Here is a 25,620-nt window from a genome sequence, read left to right as displayed (position 1 = left end):
ACATAATAACCTTGACCAACTCCAGTACACTGAATAGTCAGTGAAGCAAATAATGCCATCATCTTGCTACCTTCACCTCCTTTTTGAATTCTCAATAAGCTCACTTTTCAAAATATGACTGGGGCTAATGTTCCTTTGTAGCCTTACCATGCCGCATTCCATTGCCTAGTAGTAAATCCCTATTGCACGCCCCTAAGTTTTGAAAATCTGCGTTCCTTCCGTGAAAGAAAAGAGAGGGCAAAGAAATGAATTCTGCCTGCTTTACATCAGCGTACTTATTTCCCCTCTCTGTTTGTAAAAAGACTGACAAGTAAACATAACATGACTAGTGCTGTCAGGAAGTACATAAACTTGCTAGCTTCAAGATTTCTGATGGAGACACTTAGGTGGTTTTAAAGCAATGTCTGGGATTCATTGCTGACAGCCCAAAGGCTTCTAAAGAACCAAGTTCAGAGGAGTTACATGTACAGAGTTTAAAGAGCATTTCCACATACCTTTTTTGCACATCAGAACTTTTTTGTTTTAAAATGCACTTCTTAAAACCAGGGGGTGCACAGCACAACATTAGAGCAACTGGTTTGATGAGGATGACACGTAGAAGGTCCTAGGGCTGGTCCTTGGCATCTCCAATTAAAAGGATCAGAACCTGGAGAGCTGCTGCCAATCAGAGTAGTCAAAACAGCTAGATAGACCAATGGCAGTGTGTGACAACTTCATTACAAATTGTGAGATATGGCGAGTTCACACGGAGCACCAAACCTGAAGCTTGGCAGAACTGCTGGAGCCCTGGGAATGTGTGTGAACCATACTTCCAGTCTCTGGAAGGATATCCATGATTTGACATGTTGTATGAACCCACCAATCTCCGCATATTCTCCCCTCTTTGCAGTAGGAAAACCAACATCTGTCCCTCACTTCAGATGAGGGCATGGTAGAAGAAAAAGCTGCCCAGGTTTTCCTCCTACCTTGCTTCCACACAATTACTTCTACCCAGGTTTTCCTCCTGCCTTGTTTCCACATAACCTAAAATTGGGAGCACACACAGCTCCCAAACCCGGGTAGAACACATTGAGACGAGTCTCACGATCAGTGAGCCTCGCTGAAAGGAGGTCTGCAGGGAGAGTGGGCTTATTCTACTCTCCCCGCAGACGATCAAGGCTGCTGCCCTGGGCGGCCAAATCGGCCGCCCACACGACTGCCGGCTCCGTGGCACCTGTAAGTTCCAGGATGCCCCATGCAAGTGTGCGTGGCATGCTGGAGAGACCCCCGAGCCCGGGAGGCTGCTTACAGCCTCCCGGCAGGGGTCTCCTCATGTGTTGCCACAGCATGGAGGCGCGCCACAGCAATACACGACCAAAAAACACAGTTAATGGAGCGCTCGCTCCGTTAACCTCATTTTAGGTGAGGGCTGCTTAAGCTGGTTACCCGCTTTGAGGAACCGGACTTGCCTGCGAGCCTGGTGGTTCTCACGCTCGCCCAAAAGCGGGCTAGATTCCCTTAATCCGCTTTTGGCTGATCGTGAGAATAGCCTTAGTTTTTGATTATGTGAATGACCTCTTTGATTTATAGTCAAACTCTTTATAGTATTATGAAACCACTAGTTTATGGTCAAACGCATCTATGGCGTATAATCTTTGGAGCAGACGTATGAATTGCTGGTATGGGAGTACATGCCAAAATGGAAAGAGATTAAATAAGTATAACAGCTGAAGCATCTTTATAATCCATTATAACCTCAGAAATATTTAATTGCTGCTACTACTGCTACTACTAATAATAATAATGTTTATATTTAATAGTGGATGATTTCACCTTTTTATGTTTGCTGGAGCTGTATCAGGAATTGTAGGATCAACTTGCTTTGATTATTGGTTTTCGTTAAATGACACTCATTGGTTTCCAGATAGCTCATTTGTCTTTCTGATCTCCTGGTCTTCTACATTGGCAGAGGTATTTGTGTTTGAGTGCACTTCCATCAAAGATCCTCATTCCTAATTGAGTTATGATAATTTAGGGTAAAGGACCCATTATTGTAACCTGTCATGATAACCAGTATGTTTGTGTTCTGCTTTGGCGAAAGCAAAGCACTAGTGTAGCAAAGCAAGAAGCATTGAGCTTCTCTGTTTAGAGTCATGTCAAACATGGAATGTAGGAAAGTACAAAATTAGCAAAGGTATTTTTAGTCATGGTTGCAGTGCTACAGTGGCACATTACACCGGGTTATAAAAAATAAAGTGTGGTGAATTATGTATTAATTGAATTGAATTGTTCTCTGCTTATCCAAAACCACCTTCACATCTGCTGCTTTATCTTTTTAAAAGGACTAAAAACAGATTTTTATAGAACATCTAGAAAGCTTTCCATTTAACATGGTCTCTGTGTGAATGGGAAGAGGAGCAGTAACTTCATACTTTCTCTGTTGTGATTGTGAAACAAAAGAATATTGTCGCCTAAAGTATTTTTTTACAGCAGGTGGTATGTAGGACCCACAAGCCATATCCAGCTCATCAAGGCTTTTTCACTGAAACGAAGTCTCCCTTTCTCTCTAGAATTATTAGACCATTTATTACCACAGGTCTCAGTGAGAACAAGAAAACCCTGGAAGAGCTGTGCACATTACATTAAAGCATTCACACATCACATTGACAAGTAGTAAGGGGGAAATGCAACTCCTGTATGCTTTAGGGGCAGTTATTTTCCTTTTCACAGTTTACAGTGTGAACATTGTTAATTTGTTACCATTCTACAGCTGTAAAATCCACATTCTCTGCCCTGTTACCTCATATTAATGACAACCACAGTCTATGCCTGTGGGTCATTTTGGCTGTTTTAGATGTAAAGGGCATGACCCCTTCATGCTCTCTGGAAAATTATTTTTCTTAAGCCATGGATTGTTCCAGATTTCAGGATAAAAATATAAGCCTATTGTACTTCTACTGTTTTGCAGATCAGGCACAAATGTGGCATCGCTGGTGAAAGTTATTACTGGCTGCTGTCTTCAGCCTGCTTTAGGGAGTTAGCTACCCATGGGTAAACAGAGTGAATTGGCCAGGGAATTAGCATCATCCTGTCTTCTCTGCTAGTGAAGAGAGAGTTTGCCTTGTCTGTCTCCCGTGGAATAAAACCTTTTGAGGTTGGTCTTGTACATTTTGCTCCTGTACAAGATATAGCCCCATCCTGGCACAAAGTGAATGTTACAAAGCCACTGCATCAGTGAAAAGAGCAGCAGCTGCAACAGTAGTAGTTATTGTAGTGGTTAGAGTGCTGGACTAGGACCAGGGAGACCCGAGTTAAAATCCCCATTCAGCCATAAAACTAGCTGGGTGACTCTGGGCCAGTCACTTCTCTCTCAGCCTAACCTACTTCACAGGGTTGTTGTGAAAGAGAAACTCAAGTACCGCTCTGGGCTCCTTGGAGGAAGAGCGGGATATAAATGTAATAATAATAATTATTATTATTATTATTATTATTATTATTATTATTATTACTACTACTACTACTACTACTACATTTATATCCCACTTACATTTCTCATCCCTTCATTTATCCCTGATGCATAGAGTAAAATCTGACCTTTTTGCTTCCTGGTGTTATACCTGAACTCCATCTCATATGAATTATTGAAGAAACATTAAGGCCCCAAATACAAGAGGATGATATCCAAAATATGAGATGATGATTTGGGGGTCCCTGATAACAAAGTAACATTCTTAGTGAAACTATTTTGTTGAAATGGGAGATACAAAGAGAGGGAAAAGGAGAAGAAGGAAGCACGGAGTAGGAAGGCAAAAGAAAACCTCAGTTTGATCCAAGTTCAAATTTTATTGGATGAACATTCAAAAGCATTCATCTCTAGACAGAACCCTGGCAATTTACTGCAGCTCCAGTGGCAATAATAATAAATGCATTTTTTACAGCCAAATGGTTCAAGCAGCCAACAAATGTTACCACTATATAATTAATAACAATAAGCAATTAAAGAGAACAGCAGGTTACAACGATAAAGCACTGAAATGTATTAGTACAAAAAAGAAATACAGAATTATTATGTGAAATGGAGTGCCTAGGGTCAACGTATCACCTTTTTTGTTTTGGATAGAGGGTGCACATCCCCACTAACTGCTGTTTATTTGTTTCAGTGAGGCTTCTGTGGGAATCCCACATATGTCCTATTGGAATTGAATGAAGTCTGAACAGCAGCCTAGTGGGTTGCAAAGTGGGCAACCTCTAACTAATATAAGATGAATACCATCGTTCCAAAATCAAGCTGCCATGTTGGATGTTGGGGGGATTTTAAAATTACATTAAAAAAAATAAGGGTTCAACAGCAACAGAGCTGGGTTATCCCTGTAAAATTAGTGGCTGATCTCCAGACTTAACACTGCACCAGTGCAACAAACAAAGATGTACACATGCAAGAAGGTCAAGTGGGTGAGTGGATGCTCAAAGTTGCATGACCTCTTGTGGCCTCAGTCCACTTATGCAAGTACTGCACTTGTGCAAGAAGGATAGTTGATAGCTTTGCATCCTTCCCTGCAATATTGATGGATTTCGACTTCACAGCAGGAGGTGTGATACAGCTTGTGCAAGTGCACCTTGTTGCACCAGTGCAATACCTGTCTGGAACCCAGGCTAGTCAATACTCGCAATACTCCTCTGGAACTCGTTTGCAATACTTGCACTAACTGGTTCTGGAACACAGAACCAGCTAGTTTAACATCCTTGCCCTAGTGCAACATAAGGACAGCCCTGCTGGTTCAGGCCCAAGGCCCATCTAGTCCAGCATCCTGTTTCACACAGTGGCCCACCAGATGCCAACATCCTTGCACTAGTGCGCCGTTAGTCTGGATGTTAGCCAGTGTCTGTTTATTAAGGTACAACTAATAAAGAACTTACATCAGTTTGAATGTGCAGGGGTTTCTTTTGCCTCAGGTTCTTGTTTCTCTTTGTTCATGTTTCTGTCCTCATGCTTCTCTTTCTTTAAAGCTAAAAAGTGGATGTCAAAAATAATCCAAAATAATCCTGACCATTCTTTGAATTTAACCAATTCCCCCCCAACCTTCTGAATTACTTTTATTCTGTGTTTCTGGATTCAGAGCATTTCCCTCATATATATCCAGCAGATGATACTCACAGAGACATGCATTTCGCTTATGCCCCTATCTTCACCAAACCAGGCATCAGGCAGGGTACCTCTGAGGAAAATCCAGACTCAGTGAGAGTATCAGGGCTTGCTCCCATTTGAGCCCTTAAGCATCATATGCTTCATTCTCTTCTACCATGGTGTATATATAAAAGGTCACCATCACACCCTGTCTAAACTTCTGTCATGTCAGCTTGAATTGTGTCCCCAGGCCTCAGCCCCAGAACCTGTTTTCCAAACCAGGGCTCAGCCAAATATAATGAAACTAAGATGTTCCTTGTTTTCTCCCAGATATTTATAAGTTCTTTCAGATATGGATGTAACTTACCAAAATGTGCCCAGATCTTTTCAAGTAATCTGGGGACTAACCCTCATTTATTGCCATGTTTGTCTTGTATGCTTCCACAGAAAGCATGATATAGATCAAACGAATATGGGGAAATGCTTGCTCTCAGAAAAGTGATCTTAAATATATGGTGATTAATGCCAACAGCCAGTTTAATTAATTAAATGTTAATAAAAGCAGCAGATTATTTCAGCCAGATAAATAAACCATTCAGTTTGGAGTAGCTGGACTTGAACTAGTATAATCTATTTATTCCAATGGTGCTGTGGTGGTTTAAATCTATTCCTTTTTGTGCTATGATTGCTCCTTATCAAATTCACACCTTCGACTTAAACATTTTTGAAGTAAATCCTATTGAAATCAATGGAATGTTCCGTCAAGAAGCATCTTTGGGGTATTTAGATAAGATTGAATTAGTTGATTCTATGAATTCTCTAGAATAAGTGGTTTGTGAATTGTAATTTACAGTATTTTATGTGGTCAATATAAAACATGCCAATGGAATCAAGGTGCAATCGAGGTTTCCCACATTAAAACACCAATGGCACATAATTTTATATTTAGTTATGGAAACATGGCTTTTTCCCCTACAATATAATTTTCATGATATGCAGTTGAAATCCTCAGACTAGTGTAATTCAGTTATAGAAGGGATTTTAGCTTTAAAGCCCAGATTTAAGCAAAACCTTGAGGGAGATGTGCCAGTTTTGATTCTTGTACTTTTTTCCTCCTCTCCATCTTAAGGCATAGAGGATGAACTAATTTTCTATGTATGTACTCGATACACTTCAAACTCACTTTATCTACATGCATACTACCCTGTTTAAGCCATAACTATGTAAATTACATAATTACCGGTAGTTGTATCTAATAGAGGAAGCACTGAGTGAACACACAGCATGTGCGGTGAGGGAGGGGGAACTTTTGTCACTCTCCCCTTCTTTTTGAAGTCACTGTGACTCCCAAAAACATTTTCCTGAGGGTCATACAGCCCTCAGGAACATCTTTGTGGGAGTCCCAGCAGCCCTTGTTTATATTTGAGTGGCATGGATTCTGCTTTCTCTGTGATTGCTCCCAAGCTACTTGGTATAACAGGTATGACTTTGAGTCAAATTGGGCTAAATGTTTCTTTAGCCGCATGGGACACATATTCTGTGAGCAGTTCCTGCATGTCTGGGATAAATTTCAAATACAGCAGTTACTTGGATGGGAGATGATAGTCCTGACCATGCAAACAACAACCCACTGGGAAAGCAGTAGAGGTTCCATGGGAAAGACTCACATGACTTGCTGCCACCCATGCTGTTGGATTATCTAAATATTATTGATGTCATTGCTCACAAAAATGAAGCTCCCAAGTGACTAGGCTGACATTTAAAGGGCCCTATTATTAGGGCAAATTGTGTTTGTTACATACCACACTGGTGTGACAGTATGGTATGTAATGGAGTAGATGTTGCAAGCACAGCAGTAAGCAGTTTATCTGTCCTAACCACAAGTAGAAGATCTGTAGGTTACTTGCAAGGACATGAGAGCACCCACAGAGGAAGAAGCAGCCACTCTGCTCGAGCTGACATAAAAAAAACAGGGCCTAAATCTAATGTTTTATCCAGTGGTGGTATATGCTGCCTGAAAGCTACAAGTACCAGTAATTTAAACTCATTTGTTTTATACTTGTTAAAAATGTCCAACAAAGTGTGAGTAAGACGAAAAGGGCAATATGTCATAAATCCTTTGTGCCAAATTTTCTCTATCAACATATCATACTATATATATTGTGAATGGTATTTTGTTTAAGTAATTTTAAGGAAATTGACTTTTTTCCAATTTTTCTAATGTATACTATTTAGAAAGACAAATAATGCTTCAGAGGTAGCAGACAATTCTCTGCAGCTTGGTCTGGCCACTTTTCTTTCTTTTTCTTTTCTTTCTTTCTTTTCTTTCTTTCGGGTTTTTTTTGTTTTGTTTTGTTTTTTTGTTTTTTGGGTTTTTTTTTGGTGCAGAAACCTTTTAGAATTTTGTGTACATCCTAAGCAAAAATATTCTGATGAAAGAGTTGTGTATAGCACATGGTGTGTATGGCTCATCCACTGTAATGTGGAATTCATATTGACTGACTGCTTGTCTCAATGTTAGAAGTTGTTTTCCCTGTAGATCTAACTTTAGAACAGGTAACATTCAGTTTGTGCTGCATGCAGTATCCTCTTTCAATTTTACCAATTTGTGTTTTTTTTGTGTAGAACTCGATGGTAGATATACCAGTACTTCCACCAGTTCCAGAAGTCCCAGACGGGTGGGCAATACTAGTAGGTATTTAACATCAAACAACAGAGAAAGCTATCTCTTGAAACATGAACCATTTAAAAAAAATTGCACTTGACACAGCAATACTGAAGTACTTTTTAAAAGAGAAAGAGAGAGAACTAATGCTTTAAAATTCTCCAAACTTATTATTTTGATTAACTATATTATCCAAATTATTAATCTTCTCCCCTCAGAAGATTAAAGCTACACACCTATATTATGTAGCTTTAATTACTCATTTTATTATAATTTTGTGTAATTTGCTATTAAAGGGAGGCACGAGACACTTTTATTTCAGATAATTATGTGTTAAATAATTAGAAGCCTGGAACTTGAGGGGATGTCTATACAAACTTAAAACATCTCATGGCTTGTTCCAAAGACTTGGGAATTGTAGTAGGTGGGCAATCCCTTATAGAGAATTTTGAGCTCATCAAGCCTATAAAACTACAATACCCCAGGCCCCTTGAAAAAGTCACAGCATTTAAACTGGTATATGAACTGCTTGTAGTATAGATGCACATCTACTACCCTGTAATTTTGAGAACCATCTAAAGCCATAATCTGACACTGCCTATGGACAAGTTCATATTTGACCATGTGGTTGCCATTCTTCTGATGTCATGTCCCATGTTGCTGCAGTAATAGGTGGATTTCAGCATCACATAGGTCTCCTGAATTAAAGGCTATTTTGCACACCAGCATCCCTCTCCTCTTTGAGGAGATGTACATGGGAGGAATCTACATGATCCAAGTGTGGAAGAGATAAGTAACTGATGTGGCATGAGAGCCCACCACAGAGGGAACATTTTAATTATCTGTTTATGTAGTCAGAAATGTCCCACAATCTATTGTAAGAGCAGGATCGGAATTTGGTCTTGTGTTTCTTGTGTGAATGTAATATGAAATGGAACTATGCCACAAGACAAGTGTACATTAATACGATTATTTTTATGATGTCTTAAGTACCTTACAGATTAAAGGGATTGATTATTTCACTTTCTCAGAACTGGTGACAGGACAAATTTTAAGGTTGGCAGGGGATTGAACAGTGTTTCTAAGATAATTGAACATCAGAGGTTTCAAAAGATGAGTAATTGGCTTTCCTTAACCCGCTTATTGTTCAGGTTGCACCACCAGTTGTCTCTTGCTGGAATCACAGGGTTCTGTCCAAAGGTAGAACTGCGCATGGACCCTCAGAGTTACAGCCCCTAGTTTCCAATCAACTGATGTACTGTATCTACCCATATATAATGTTACCCTGAATACACAAAAACCCTAAGCTGTCTCTTCCCACTTCCGCTGGCATTCCTTCCCTGTTGCCTAGATAGTTTTTGCTTCTCTATGGTGTCGGGCTCTCTAACTTTCTTTTGGCCAGTTATTCAAAGCAGCAGAAGTATGTATACAGTATTAGCAATCCTGAACGAGGGAAGTCTATTCCGTCTGTTGCTGAAGCAAAATTTCTGCCCCCCCAAACTCTCAGCCCGAGGCATTTGTAGGTAAACTTAGACTATAAGGCTGCTACTTTTTTCCTTGAAAGTTACTAACATTTGCTAGGATGGGAGAGTATCCTACTCCTTCCGTTTGCTTAAAGCCTAGATTCAGTCTATTTTGCATCATTACAGTTATGCTTTTTTGTAAAAAGTAGGTTTAATACAGCTTATTTTTTAAGCAAAGGGGAAACTGACATGAATATTCTGTATGACATAGGATACAATAGCAACAACATAATGTAACTTTGTGATGCATACACAATTTTCCTATTAAGATGCAATCTATTTCTGACTAGCAGATGCTAGAAGCTAACAATAGAGGAAGCCATCATGATTATTCCATGCTTGTGATCTTTCCTGTGATATCTTTTGGCTGCTGTTAAAGAGGACAGAATGCTAGACTAGAATTACCATTAGTGCAACCCAGCATGGCATTTCTTGGTGAGAGGCCATGGCTCAGTGGAGAAGCACATGCTTTTCATGAAGAAGGTCCCAGGTTTAGTCCCTAGCACCTCCAGTTTTAAAAAGACTGCAGATAGTTGTTTGGGAAAGACCTCTCCTGAAATTCTGGAAAGCCTCTGTGAATTAAAATAGACCGTACTGAACTATATGGACCAGTGGTCTGACTCCATATAAGACAGCTTTGTATATCTTAATCTACTCGGAACTGAATCAAATGTACATGCACCATCTTCTAGTGGTTAACCACATGTTTAAATATTCCTTTCAGGTTTTGAAGGGAGAAAAAGTCTTCCTGGACACAGAAAGATAGGTTGGCAGTGGAAGCTTATCAAGAAGCTGATGTGGTACCTTTCCACATCAAGGGAATGTTTGGCATTGAGTAGCATTCAGATATATAGATCCTGACCTTTGCTCCAAAGTCATACAGTGCACTGAGTATTTTAGTCTAACTTTCCACACACAGGGAGTTTTTCATAAGGAACATTCAAAAATGTCTTTGACAACCTGCAGTATGTAGTGGTATAGACCAAAAAGGGTTTATCGTGTGCTTGTTTTTCTTCCGTGTTTGACATCATTCTGAAAGTTAGGTTGAAGAACAGTGCAAAGGTTTTCCAGTAATCCCCATGGTTACTACCACTTTGGTCAGTGATCAATAAGACAGAATTAAATACTATTTAGAATGTATTCTGCAGTTTTGCAGTAGTTTCTTCCACTACTATAAACATTTCCCTCCTGCAAATCCCAGCTGTATCTTTGATTTTAGTATCTCCATTTCCTTTTTGCTATATCCCTGAGTTGTGTTTTGGTGATAATTCTTGAGAAATTGTAAATGACAGAAGGCCCATTACAATCAGGGAGGAATGATGAGCATATGCTGCAAGTCTTCAGGCAATGTTAATTTCTGTATTAAGTCTTTAAAGAGTCAATGTGTGTTCCATAAACAGGTGGAACTGGGGGGTGGGGGCAAAAAGCTTACCTGCTACTCAAGTAGACAGGTATTTCTGTTATGTGTTATCTGTTTTGTAACAGAAGCGAAATGGTTGGGACTAGAACAAGGATAAGATTTCTTACTGTGATTCCACAAGGTGAAAATATTAGACACTGTTTTCTAAAAGACAAATATTTGTAAAAGATTGGAGTATATTCACCACTCATATTTTGCCTAGAGTAGTTACATCTGATTCTGCTTCAGTTGAAATTTAGGAGATTTCATTTTGCTTTCATTTTGTCCTCAAAACATTTGCAGGGCCTTTTCCCACCTGCAGTTCATTTGGCAGTGACTGTCCTTTTCAAAGAGTAAATACAGACAATAAATAACAGGGGAGAGCCATTGCCTTTGTGCCCTGCTTATAAGCAACCCAGAAGCATCTGATAAGCCATTGTTGGGGAAAGAAAGCTAGACTAGATGGCCCTTTTGTCTCAGCCAGCAAGGCTCTTCTTATCTTCCTATGATGACACTGCATTTGGTATCCTGCTATTTCTCTGGGGATAGGGGCACAGCTGTATGTTCTACAAGTCTTGGATCCAGCCACCCTGGATCCAAGGGCAGATCCTTTAAAGATTTGAAGATTTGAATCCTTTAAAGATTCAAGGAAGTAGTGCTGGATCCACCATGTTCCATGGGGGAAGGAAGATACCATAGCAGGACTCTTCCAGTGTTGGTTGTTGCAGTACACCAGCAGTAAGTTCTAGAACAGGGTTTCACAACTCGGGCCTTCCAGTTGTTGTTAGACTAGGGGTTCCAGGTCCAGGTGATGAAAAAAGTCGATATCCATCATCAGAAAATGGGAAATAGGATGCTCCTCACCAAAAAAAAAAGTCTTCGAAAAGTCTCCACCTTGCATAAAATTACCATATGTTTATTGGTATAATTTATATGCTTATTTTGATAACAATTGGATACTCTGAGACTAAATACAGCCCACCACTGTGAAGCTGATGACCAAGTCAGCTGTATGTCTACCCAGTCTGCTGTCTAGGTGGAGTGTTCTCAAGGCCCCTGCTTCTTAGCTGTAAATTCATCTCCTGGTTAGGTTTACCACACACATAGTCCTCTGTCCTCCTTCGTAATGGTTCACTCAGCCTGCTCTCCCCAGCCAGGCCAGCAACTTCACCTCTTGACTCGAGGCAGGGCAGCCAGCTAGCTGCAGAGCCAGCCTCTTTGCATGCTGTCACATTGCATCCCACTCGCTTGCTGTTCCCTATGACTACAAACATTAATATAAGGCTTCTCAACAGAAGGTTTCACAGTGAAAAATAAATAATTTTTTTTTATCGGTTTCCAAAGAAAAATAAATAATAAGATGCTCCCCTGTCCCCAGAGGGCTCCCAATCTACAAAGAAACACAAGGCAACACCACCAGCAGCCACTGAAAGAATGCTATGCTGGGGTTGGATAGGGCCAGTTGCTGTCCCCATAATAAATAGAAGAGATTCCCCACTTTAAAAAGTGCCTTTTTACTCCGTTAGCACTTATGAGAGCAAAGGGTTCTGAGTGGATAAAATGTTCCAGCTGCTCCCCAGAACTTTGGACACCACAATACATGCAAAAAAGGTTGCTTGGTCTCCAAAATAGTTTCTATTGCTCCTACACCCCCCCCCCAAAGTTATTTGTTCCCCAAATCGCTGCAAGTCCTCTATAAAAGTCCCTAGTTGGTAACCCCATGTTGGACTACAACTCCCATCACCCCCTGCAAAAGTGGCCAGTAGACAGAGATGATTAGAGTTGTAGTCCAACACCTGCAGGAGCGCCGACGTTGTACAGCTCTGATCCAGAATGAACACAATTGGCGACATACTTTCCATGTCAGTGGGTAAATCTAGGTAGCCGAAGAGGTTAGCTTTGTCACACATGGCATTTTTTCCTTGCTCTTGCACCCCCAGCTTATAAATGTATGTTGTGAAGTTAACTCAAGCAAGATAGGAAAAAGCTATAAAAGACAAAAAAAAAAATAATCGGTCTAACGTTATGCCAGAATAGGACACGTATTGACTTTAGCTGTGAATGCTTTGAAGAGCTAGAACATTCCAGGGAAACAGGCCAGTTAATTACTGTTTGGAAGGAAAGAAGCAGGGTTTTTCTGAAGCTGTCAAAAAACTGTTAAGAGGGATCATGCCAAAGGATGGTTTAGCAAAACCTTATCCTGTAAATTTATTCACCTGAAAAGACTAAGCCTTTCATAGAAAGTCTCAGGGAACTGTAAGATGGGCTTCTTGGAACCTCTCCGCACGATCAACCAGTGTGACTCAGCTCCATTTTGTTCTTCGTATGACAGTCCTGAGAGTCTTGCTCAGTGTTTTTAGTGTAAGGTTCCATCCCTACGTAGCGGATGGGCAAGAACGCTTTGCTGTAGAGATTGTTTGTGAGTGGGTGTGGCATGCGTGCTGATGCACTCCAGGTGGTTATGATACTGTTCATGCTTCCCTTTAAAAAGGCGAGGTGGTGGTGGTGGATCTGGCTACGTGCTGACATAGCCTTAGAAGAGTATTTTTAACCTGAAAACAACAATAGCTTCACAAATTGCAAAACACTGAAAGGACTCAGTAGAAGGCAGTTTTCTATATTCCTATGCCTTAAAAATACACATTCCTAGTTGAGCAGCCTAGAGCTGGAGTTGTACAGGCAGGGAACTGTACAGCTACTGAATTAATATTATAGGAGACAATTAATCTTTAGTTTGCAAGCATTTACATTCTTTGACATTAATCTTGGTTCTTTTAATTTATTTTTGACTCTCACATGGAAAAAAAATCAAGATCAATATTGCTATACACATAGGTAGGATAATGAGTTCTATCGTATGTCACTTATAACATTGTAGTAACTGTCCAGTAAGTGCCTCTGACACTCTGGCAACTGTATTCCACATGATGAAGAATATATTCATAAACTGAAGGATGCATAATATTTTTCTAAGTTTAAAATATTTTTCTCTGTGTGCTCACAAAATCTGATTTAACTGCATCACAAAATCTAAACAATTAAAACAATGTATTTAGAAACGAAAAGCCTGAAGAAAAAGGTGTGTCTTGAGAGCTTTCTTAAAGGCAGCTGAAGATGGGGAAGCTCTTGTTTTGAACGGGAGCATGTTCCAAAGTCCTGCCATAGAGAAGGCCCAGTTCCAAGTCACCTCCAAATGAACCAGTGGCAACTCTCCTGATGATCTCAGGAAGCGATGGGGTTAATCATAGAGGCACTTTCTTAGATACCATGGGCCCAAACCATTAAGGGCTTTAAAGGTAATAATCAATACAGTAATCCCTCGACCTACGAACTACTCGACATCCGATGTTTTCGAGTTACGAGCGTCAAAAAAGACCGGAAGTCGTTGCCGGTTTAGATGCGGCTTCCTCGACTTACGAATTTTTAGATGCGGTTTCCTTGACTTACGAATGTTTCCAGACTTCCGTGGTGCGCTCTTTGACTTACGAAAATTTCGACCTCCGAATGTGCGTTCGGAATGGATTAAATACGTAAGTCGAGGGACCACTGTACTTCGTAGCCTATTTCCCTTTTGTTTTCATTATGAAATTGACGTTGAAGATTTTTTCACTAGTTCAGTGAACAGTCTGAGAATATCAAACACTATTGTGTTGTGAAAGCTAAGCAAGTGTAGACATGGATGGTGTATAGGAGAAGGCCATTGGGAACCCTATACACATATGGTTTCTTTTTTTTAAAAAAAGTACCATGCAAAAGAGTGTAGTATATTATTTTTGAATGGGAAAATTACAGATTCCAAGTTCATTCCTTCCCCATTAACCAGATGCCTCCCCCAACCCATATCATGCTTTCTAATGTCTCCCTTCCAAAGGGTCAATACATGCAACTCTTTGTGAGATGGGTCCAACTGGTCCTTGTGAGTGACTTCTCCATTCAGCCTGCTACTCCATCATCACACATCTGGCAAGGCCAACAAGTAAAATGCTCCCATCATTTGGCAGGCATGGCACATGGTGAGCCCATTGCTAAGAGTGTCCTCCGCTTGGATCTCTGCCATGAGGTGAATGCTCACAAGCATGTTCCATGTCTTTGCTAGTGGAAAAATGGTCATGTGAATCACCTCTACGGCTGCTGGATACCTAATTTGCAAACTCCATTTTTAGCATAATCCATAGAAACGTTTTAGCGTAACTATAGAAGCAGTTGCCTAGACATTCCATAGAATTGCTTATTCCTCACCTATAACTCTTAATAAAAAACAGGACTGTGCCAGCCTATTAAATCCTTAATAGAATATTCTAATGGTTATTAAATCAATTGACTCAGAATCTCACTTTAATAAATGAGTCAGACAGTATTTTCAAATTACTGTCATCCTCCACCTTTCTAAAGAACAGATTATTCTGATTGAATTTTTTAAAGCTGTTCAGCACTTTTAGATTTATTTTTTTTTATCCTGTAGGTTTTCTGAAAGAATGTAGCTTTGAAGTGGATATAGAAGAGAGGGAGAATGACCTCTTGAATTGATGTGCTAGCACTCCACTTCACTTCATATTTATCCCAAGTGTAAACTGCCATGGTAGCTTTTCACTGCCTTTTTATTTACTTGTGATATGACAATCAGTGTGTCCGTATTTAGTTCTCAGGTTTCAGGTTTTTTGTTAAACCTATGTCTGCAGAATAGCTTTTCTTCCACTTGCCATTCCACTTTCCCCCAGTCTTTTAATAACTACAAGGAACAGCAGGAACTGAAATGAACAGTGAAGCCAGTGGATGAACTGTAGGAGTGTATAAAATTGACCTTTTCAAACCCAAATGTTAACAGGGTGCCTGTACAATCAGGGCATTTTTCAGAAGGGCCACAGACAGTCTCGTCAGGTCAGTTCGTCACCCCGCGTTTTCTTCCTGTGGGTCAACCAGAGTTCAGTGCTGTAGGTGCCATTTCACACTTTACTGTCCCAGAATGCAGTCATGATCAAAGGAATTAGTTGGAGAAGCGCGTACAAAGCTGCATGTCATAAACTCTGCAAGAATATTGCGCATTGTCCTGTAGCGTGAGTGTATTTGACTTGTGCTTACTGTAACCCAAGTGAAAAAATTGTGTGGTCTTTAAAAAAACCACCCCTACCTAACCCCTCATTAAAGAGAAAGTGTGCCGTCGACTCCTCCCCTCATTAAGGCAACATAAAGACATCAGTCTTTAGTAGCTTTCCCGCTCATCAGTGAGAAAGAATGCTAAAGAAAAATGTAAGAGTGAGCAATCTTTAACTGTCAGCAAAACTAATGGCAGTCCTATACCGCCCCTACAATATGGAGAGATAGTAGAGCATTTCTCCTCTTCTAATCGCACAAAACAGGCCCAGTGTTCATGACCTCCAAACCATAATTATGGAGATCATGAGCACCGTGCAATCTTGCATATTCTTCTCCTTTCCTTTTTTTAGAACTATGATATTACACCTGCACCAATTTTAATTCAAAATGGCCATTGCAAATCTGTTCCTAATAATAGTGAATAGGTTGTGGTTTTAAGCAGGGACGGAAGGAGGCCAGCAGCGGCCCGGGTTCTGCTGCCACTGCGGCCCCTTAGCCCCACCCCCTGCATCTGATGTCAGATGCAGGGAGCATTTAGCCCCGCCCCCCACATCTGATGTCATACACGGTGGGGGGGTGTTAGCTCCCAAATGGGGCTGTGCGAATCCATTTGCGAACTAAATCAACCAGTTCTGTGTTTGCAGCATGGCCTCTCTGTGCTTTTAAAAGGCAGGGAGAGTCACTCTGGCCACGCTGAGAAGGCAGCACTGGCTGATGTAGCTCAAAAACGGAGTCACAAGGCCCCATTTGGGAGCTAAATCACCTCCCCTGCCTCTGACGTCAGATGCGGGGTGTGTGTCTGGGGTGCCAGATGCAGCCTATTAGGGACAGCGACCCGGATTCTTTGAACCTGTCCGCTCGGTTGTAGCTCCGCCCCTGGATTTTAGTTACTTAAAGTTAGCATTAACATTGGTGCAGACTGAACCATGATTAGATACAAAAAAAGTAAGAGGGGGAAATTGGTGAGAAACAGGGAAGGAGAGGGAGACAGATATTTGTGCAAGCCTTCAGGACATTCCCAATCTCCTAACCAATCCAATCTCCAGCTCTTCATCTTACACAAATTCCACCCCTCCTCTCTTTTAGAACCTAAATGAGAACATTACATCTGCAATGGCTTTTTATTGATTACTGCCTTTGGAAGTCCATTGGGCTCAGATGCCTTTTCAGGCAAGGTGCCTCAGCAGGGCCTTTTCAGTTGTAACACTCAAACTGTGTTCCTCTTGTTTTTGTCTATTTTGCTGTTAGGCTGGTCTAAGACTGAAATAAAGACTATACTATGCTATGTGTTCCTCATTCCCTTGAGAGACACATTTCTCTTTCTCTCTCTCGCACACACACACACCCCTTCGTGATGGCTTTCTGACATCTGGCTAAAATATTTTTATTTTGCCAGGCATATGAGTTATGATTATTATTCCTCTTCTGTTGAATTTTTCGCTCCCTGCTTCTTCTCTGTTTTTGCTGTGGTGGTTCGGTTAATTGTCATTGATTTGCTGGGTTTTTATTATGTTATTCTGATTCACTATTGTAAAGTTTTTGATGTAAATCTATATATTAAAATGCTAAGGTAGTCTGTGGCTAATCTCAGATGGTACACGGACCATCTCGTGAAAGTTCCAGCAAGAGAAAGAAGGGAGGGAGGAGGGCTCAGTAGAGAGGAAAGGGCGAGTAATGAGTGGGTGACGAGGGGGGGAAAGCCAAGCGGCAAGCGGGTGGGTGGGGGGAGAGAAAAGGGCGAATGGCGGGGAGAGGATAGGGTGAGTGGGCAGCAGGGAGAGGAAAGGGTGAGCAGCAGGGGGTGGCATGGGAGAAAAGGTCGAGCAGCAGATAGCGGGAGAGGAAAGGGCGAGTGGGCAGGGGGAGGAAGGCTGAGTGGGCGGGGGGAGAAAAGGTCAAGTGTCAAGCAGGTTGGCAAGAGGAAAGGGAGAGTAGAGAGTAGGCGGGGAGGAGAGGAAAAGGTGAGCAGGTGGGGGAGAGGAAAGGGCGAGCAGCAAGCAGGCGAGGAGGAGAAGAAAGGGCGAGTGGCAAGTGGGCGGGGGGAGAGGAAAGCAGGAAAGGGAGAGTGGACGGGGGAGGCCGAGCGGGCAGGGCCTTCCATCGCCCTGCCAAGTCTCAGGTGGGGGAGGCCAAGTAGGAGGGGAAGGATGATTGAGAAGGCCTTCTGTTGCCCCAAGTCTCTGGGGTGGGGAAGACCAAGTGAGGAGGTGGGAAGGCCTAGTGCACTAGCATTAGTGCACAGATGCTCTGTGCAGGTTCAGCTAGTTTTAATTATTTTAAGTCACCTTGGAGGCCATATTTAGGGACAAAAGGCAGGATATAAATGCCTATAAATAAATAAATTTATTGTTTATGATTTCTAAATAAAATATAGTTCCATAAGTTGATAGCATTTACTGAAGAAAGCTTCCACGTTCTTGCCACTATATTTGCAAAATATATTATGTTCATATCTTCATAGACTAGGGTTTCAGTAGGAAGCTTTAATGTTGCTGTTGAAATCCAAATTTGGTGACAATTTGAGCCTTTTTCTTAAATTTCAACATGATTTTAACTAATTACTGTCAAATTAAATTATTTATTTATTTAACATATTTTTATACCGCCCAAAACTTACGTCTCTGGGCGGTTCACAACCAGATAAAAACAAAGATAAAATGTTAGTTAAAAACAAAACAAAACAAAATTTAAAACACAGCAATTTAGAAACAATTTTAAAAACAATATTCTAAAAACAACATTAAAACAATTAAAACAATATCAGTTGAAAGCCTGGTGTTTATTAACCTTGCTTTGTTAAATGCAGGTGTTTGTTGTATTCTATCTAGTAATCTTTTGTGTTTTGTTGTTTGGAAGTTTCTCCCAGTGAAGATCCAGTAGAGACTGTTGGGGGTGGAGTCAGAAAGAAAAGGGAGGGGAAAGAGAAGGAGAAAAATGGAATTGTTTCTGGAATAAAGATTGTTTTGTGTTTATGAGGGAAGCAGTTACAAAAGTGTTCTCTTGTACTAATATATACCTGATTTTAAGCAGGTATAATTCTTTTATTTATGTCAAATATTTGAGTTGTTTTTCTACTGTAGAGCCCCCAAAGCACCTAAATCTTGTTGATTTCAATGGAATGTAAGGGACTGAGCATACATCATATTACATCCCATATTTGTAGCAAGGGGTGTGTGTGTGTGTGTGTGTGTGTGTGTGTGTGTGTGTGTCCCCACTCACAATAGATAACCGCTTTTCCTTTTATTTGAGGAATTAAATTAAAGGGGATTGCGACAGTAAAATCAAATATGCCATTCTGAACTGCATCCTTTTACTTCCATGTAGTATTTATGGACATACATCTGTTTATTCTTGGAACATGTGAAAAAAACACCTTGAAGTTTCTGTTGCTTTAGACCAGGCCTGCTCAGCCTAGCCCCTCCCCCACAGCTGTTATTGGACGACAACTCCCATAATTCCCAGCCACAGTGGCCAATAGCCAGGGATTATGAGAATTGTAGGCCAACATATGCAGGAGGGCCTAAGTTGAGCAGCCCTGCTTTAGACTGTGTACCATTGCTGATTTGCATTTGGCTAGCATTTTAGAGGCTGGCATTGCTTATCCTCACCTTGACAGATGAAAGATCTAGAGATGGGCTCCTTTGCTTCCACTTGCCTTAAGTAAGCATATCAACACAAATATTCATGAAAAAACAGCTATCATAGGGATTTCCACAGCTGGTGCTGACTACTGTCAGAGACCAGATTCTAGATGAACTTGCTTGCTGAGCCTGATCCACTGTTATACACATTACAAGCAAGTTCATAATGTTCAGAATAAAAAGCACCAGAATTTGTGTGAAGGTTGAGCATTAATTCTGTCTTTTTTCTAGGCACCATCTGCATTACCATTCAACCCTCCTGTGGTATATACCCCTTTAAAATGTGCATAGCACCTTGTGAACATAACTCTTAAATTTCTATCTTGCATTACTTGGATTTATTTATTTATATGTGCTGTCCAGCTAATCTTCGTAACTTTACATCATGGGCTGAAAGTAGAGTGAGTTACTTTGACCGTTCCTTGGCTACGGGGGCTGTAGTACTCAGAAAAGTAATGATGGATGGCCACTAAAAGATTAGACAAATCATGGCGAAAAGGTCTATCACGGTTAGTCATGATGGTTATGTAGAAGTTCAATGCTCAAAGGCTGTAGTACTCTGAATATCAGTTGCTGGGAAAGCACAGACAGTACTAGTGTCTTCATGCCCTTTCCAGAAGCACTTGGTTGGCCACTGTGAAAAACAAAATGCTGATGGTGTGTTGGGCTAATCCAGCAGGCCTGTGCTTATATTCCTTTCAGGTGCCATTAATCAGCAAACCCAAGGCATATCCAGAATCTTAAGACCGAACAGCCTAGGGACTGTACAGCTGTGGGTGCTGCTTGCAACTGGTCAGAGGCTGACATACTGCACAGTTTTCTGTCTGCACTCTTGCATGATGGACAGCCACTGGAAGTATTGGCTGCCCATTGCACAACTGCATTTGCGTAATTCTTCACATTTGTGCAGAAGCACTCTTTAAAGCACTCTTTAAAGAAACACTCTTCTTTAATGGAACTACATGCACATTCTATTAAAAGGCAGATGGAATATTGTGCAGCATGTCCATCAGAGTCTGCGCCTAGCCAGGAACAGGCTGGGGTGCCATTGCTCACACCAGAGAATAGTCTCCCAGTGTGGCTGAGTAGCTCCTGGGCCAGGTGGACTCTGGCTCCCTTTCTGGGCATCAGGGGACTGGTGAAGCAGATCTGTGAACTGTGCCATTGTACCTGAAGGAGAATTTAACGTTCGGGCAAATGCAAACCCAAACATGAGGGATATGTCTAATTATTGTTCAGTTTTGGTTTGCTATCTTCTGGAAGAACAGGCGAGGGGCGACATATAGATTGCAAGTAACAGATCGTGCTTTAACTCTGTTATTCTCTCCATCCATTTTGATTATTTCCCGTCAGTCATAGCTACCAATCATTGCATTTTACACAAACATGTCATTTTAAGCAAATGGTACAACAGATTTATATTTAGATGCTTGAGAAGGGATGCTTTATAAAAGCCTTTTTCGCTTGAGACATGCTTGAGTGATGTACCAGGTGCAGTTGGGGTTTTTTATTATTATTATTTTTATTAATCGGATAGTGTATTTACCTGTAAGATCAAACTATTTGTATAACACACTAGTGACATACAGAAGGACCTTTTCTAAGATATGCTGAGGGAATTGAACCCTGTACAACAGAGCTGGGAGCTGCTTCTTACCTAGCAACTGTTTCTAAGTAGGACAACCTATCACTGTTCCCATGATGAAACGAAAGGAGCTTGTAACACTGTTGGGAAGAAAGATGGAAGTGGGCGGGGGGAGGGCATGAAGGGCCTGCAGCTCAGAACAGGGAAGTTTTTAGGATCAATTTGGTGGTACTAGGAATACCTATAGCTGGAAAAATAAAGGACTGTTGAGGCTGAAGTGGGGGAGTTATTAATAAGAGGAGGGGGGGTCTGGTTCAAGCATTTAACATACTATAAGCTTTGTTGTTCGAAGCAAAGATTCATTATAGCATACAAATTTAAAACCAAAAAAAATCCTCTTAAATATGTTAAAAAAACACAAAAGTACTTAACAGAATCTAAGTAAAAGTAGAATTGCAAGTTCTGTCACTCATCCCCCACGCATGCATATTCTGTGCCACTAAAAGCCAGGCCAAAGACTTACACAGCTTCTGAATCATGTTTAGGTTGCAGCTTTGACTATTTGACTACAGGGGAGAGCTAGACTGGAAAGATTGCAAAAGGGAAGCCAAAGACAGGAAGGAGAGATTAGATTGGGAAATTCTCATGTAGGGACTTTACATATCGCCATACAGAGTCAGATACCCTACAGTCACTTCCATTTTATTAAAGTGTGTGTTACCTTTCCCCCTTCCCCCATAACTTTAGTTGGACCTTAAGAACTGTAATTAGTAATTGGTGGCGCAGTGGTAAAACTGCCGCCCTGTAACCAGAAGGTTACAAGTTCGATCCTGACCAGGGGCTCAAGGTTGACTCAGCCTTCCATCCTTCCGAGGTCGGTAAAATGAGTACCCAGAATGTTGGGGGCAATATGCTAAAATCATTGTAAACCGCTTAGAGAGCTCCGGCTATAGAGCGGTATATAAATGTAAGTGCTATTGCTAGTGCTATTGCTATTGCTAATTACTTAGTAATTTTTCACTCTGTACATATTTAACAGGATAGGCTAGGGAAATGCTCTTTACTATTTTTCAAGAGGGGCCACTTTGTCAAAAAGAAAAAGAAAAGATTTCAATATGAGAGCTATTTCCCACTGTGTCGATTCTCCATAGTACTGTGCTTTCTTCATACTGGCAGGGCGCTTTAACAGAGCCTGAGTCCTCTCTTAAGAGCTCTAGGAGGAAAACACCAGAAAGGGCTACATTTCCCAGCACTCTGTGCACACCTTCCAAGATGGTGCAGAGGCACAAGACAGCTGTCTTTCTCTTAAAGGAGGCCATTGGCCTTGGGCAAAGCCCTGCACTGCATGGTGGGAACAAGTGAGTCTGCATGGTGCCAAGGGCACTGCTCCAGCTGAAACTTCACACAGGCCCAATAAACAATTAGTCAGGGAGCCACACTTACAGTTGATGGGGGCCACCACTGGCCCCAGGGCCTTCCAATGAAGAACACTGGACTAAGGAATGAGGCATAAAATCTGACCACCCTTAATCTACCACAGCCAGTGGGATAGAAGTCATGCCTCATCCAGCTCAAGGGCATTGTGATGTGTTCATATCCAGTGTAAATGACTAAAATTTGGTGCATCTGCATTTAAATCGCCATAGATGAAGTCCAACTGAACTAATGCACATTCGTAATGCTTGCTAGCAGACAAATATTTTAAAAGCTGGTGAGGGTTGAATAATTTCTTAATGAGACTAGATGAAAAGCTGTTTAGTACGTGGAGTATATCCGTCATGATTATCTAATTGTATAAGTTGCTCCGAGTTCTTTGGTAGGAGATTGGGGTACAATGTTACAAGTAACAATACACTTTCCTCATTTTTCCCCACTAGATGAAGGACTAAACCATGAGTGCAAGCTGTGCAACCAGACATTTGATTCTCCTGCCAAACTTCAGTGCCATCTGATAGAACACAGTTTTGAAGGAATGGGAGGGACCTTCAAATGTCCAGTCTGCTTTACAGGTGGGTAATTTGATTAAGCTTCGCTCTTTTTTCAGCCTTGGCTTGAGTTTATTCATGCACATTCTCCATTTATGTAATTCATGCCAAATGTTGACTGAAAGTCTGAAAGATCAAGCTTGTGTGTAAGTATTAGATTTGTGCTCATTAGTAATATTTATTAGGAATTATTTAATAAATCAAGCGTGCTGAAAGATTAGGCATCCATCCACCTGAATTGCTTTTCAAATAAACCTCACAAATGATGTGTTTTTATCATATCAGTTTTGAATGGAATCTTAAAAACAAACAAAAAAAAAACACCCTGCAAAAGTGGAAGGTTCTTCTGTTCGCACAAATGTGGGAACAAGTGTGGAGGGGAAATTCACCAATTTTCCTTCTAGCTTCACATCTCCCCCTTTGAGTGATAGATAGATAGATAGATATCTCACTGTTATTTTAGAAATAACATAGAATAACATAGCAGCTTATTGTTAAAATAAACAATGACAATCAATTAAAACACCAACAATAAAAAAGTAGAATAGTTCAACAGCAAGCAAATAAAACCACTAGAAAACATCAATTCAAAGCAGAAGTGAAAGCTTTGTGAAATTGTGAAAGTCACATTCCCTGCTGCTCCACTGGTCCCCCAACCCTCAGGAGCAGTTTGAGAGGCACAAGGGGCTGTTAGGGATGTGCAAGACCAGTCCAACAGTTCGGTTCGTGGGTTTGTGATCGAACTGAAAGGAAAAAAAAAAAGGTTCCATCGGACCGGGATCAGACCGCCGGGTCCAGTCCGGCAGGTCCGCGACCTTTTTTTTTTTAAATTAATGTTAAAGGAACTACCTGTAGCCCCTTTGGAGGGCTTACTGTAGCCGTGGGGGCTGGGGGTCCGTGCGGGTTCCCTCTCCCCCTGCCGGCTTTCCTCATTGCCGCCGCGGCCGGGTAAACATAGCCTTTTGGGCCCTTTTGGGCCTCCATAAAAGTGAGCAGCTGCCATTTTGGCGGCCGCTGCGCATGCGCAAATGCCCTCTGCGAGGCCGTGATGAGGAAGGCCAGCGGGGGGAGAGGGAACCCACACAGACCACCCGCGTCTACAGCATGCCCCCCAAAGGGGCTACAGGTAGTTCCCGGACCGGGGGGAGGGGGAGGTTCGATGGGAGCTGGACTGGCCCGGTTCCATGCACACCCCTAGGGGCTATTGTGGAAGAGTAAAAGAGTTGTGTTATGCAACCGATTAACATTAAGACCCTCTATTAATTGCTGAATATTGTATCTGGAGGAGTAATACAGGTGAACCCTGTTATCCATGGGGATTCTGTTCCATGGGGGACATAACGGAACTGTGGATAATGGGGCATTTAAGTCAGTGGGATGTGGGGGAGGGGTTAGGTTCCTGGAGGCTGTAAAATAGGTCTCAAAATATGAAAAAACGCAAACAAAAAGAGTCCTACCATGCTCTGTGGCGCAGCAGGGAAATGCTTGACTAACAAGCAGAAGGTTGCTGGTTCAAATCCCCACTGATACTATATTGGGCAGCAGTGATATAGAAAGATGCTGAAAGGCATCATCTCATACTGCGCGGGAGGAGGCAATGGCAAACTCCTCCTGTATTCTAATAAAGAAAAGCACAGGGCTCTGTGGTCACCAGGAATCGAAATCAACTTGATGGCACAACTTTACTTAACATGCTCTGTGGGTGTCCAGCTGTCCAGGAATGCCCCCCCCAAGTCCCCCATTTTCCCATGAAAAATTGCTTAAAGAAATGCTTAAAAACAAAAACAATTTTGCCACAAAATGGCTTTTCTTAATGGGGTTTAACCCTTCGTATCTGCGGATAATAAGGAAAGGAAAGGTTGTGCCATTGAGTCAATGTTGACTCCTGGTGACCTCAGAGACATGTAGAGGTTTACAATTACCATCTCCCGCACAGTATGAGATGATGCCTTTCAGTCCCTTCCTATATCGCTGCTGCCCGATATAGGAGTTTCCCATATTCTGGGGATTCGAACCAACAGCCTCTTGCTCTCTAGGCAGGTTACTTTCCCTGCTGCACCATATAGTGAAGTCCACCTATACATGGTTCATAGAAAGATTAAAACCTGCAGGTGATAGTGGCTGTACCTTAAGGTATTCTTGCTGGTGAGAGCATCTCTTGTAATCTCTGCTCAAAACTCACAGAGGCGGGTCCCACGATCAAGGAGACCCACCTCGGGAGAGTTAGTGGGGAGAGCGGGCTTAGCCCACTCTCCCCACACACGAGCAGCAGTCTGCTCCAGGCGGCCGAAGCAGCCGCCCACACAGCTGCCGGCTCTGTTACAGAGCCGGCGGGGGCTGGAAGGATCGGGGGCCACACAGCCCCCAGAAGCTCCAGCATGCCCTGCGCGAGTATGCAGGGCTTGCTGGAGAGGCCTCCCGGTCGGGGGTCTACTCATGAGTTGCCATGCCGCGGAGCCGCGCTGCGGCGACTCATGATCGGGAAGCCTGGGTTAGCAGAAGCCTGTTTGCTCCGCTAACCTGGGCTTAGGGGAGGGCTACTTAAGTGGGTGACCCGGCTAGCCCAGTTTTCTACCATCGTGTGAATAGCCTCAATGAGTATTAATAAGAATCCAAAGAATCTG

At 41.8% G+C, this 25,620-nt stretch overlaps 1 protein-coding gene across 9 annotated transcripts in view; it reads left to right on the top strand.

The window, feature by feature from the left end:
- Positions 1-25,620, top strand: part of ZNF521 (zinc finger protein 521) — a 438,900-nt gene that overhangs the window by 359,948 nt on the left and 53,332 nt on the right. For 7 of the 9 annotated variants that reach the window (XM_053246828.1, XM_053246827.1, XM_053246825.1 and 4 more), the window contains 2 exons: positions 7,730-7,795; positions 22,889-23,020. In XM_053246828.1, coding sequence (XP_053102803.1) covers positions 7,730-7,795; positions 22,889-23,020 — 198 coding nt within the window. The remainder of the gene's footprint in view (positions 1-7,729; positions 7,796-22,888; positions 23,021-25,620) is intronic. The other 2 variants (XM_053246829.1, XM_053246823.1) reach the window with 1 other exon arrangement.

Source organism: Hemicordylus capensis, chromosome 4 (assembly GCF_027244095.1).
Source record: "Hemicordylus capensis ecotype Gifberg chromosome 4, rHemCap1.1.pri, whole genome shotgun sequence".
Lineage (NCBI taxonomy): Eukaryota > Metazoa > Chordata > Lepidosauria > Squamata > Cordylidae > Hemicordylus > Hemicordylus capensis.
The sequence above is the reverse complement of the archived record's forward strand: the minus strand, read 5'-3'. Positions and strand labels throughout refer to the sequence as shown.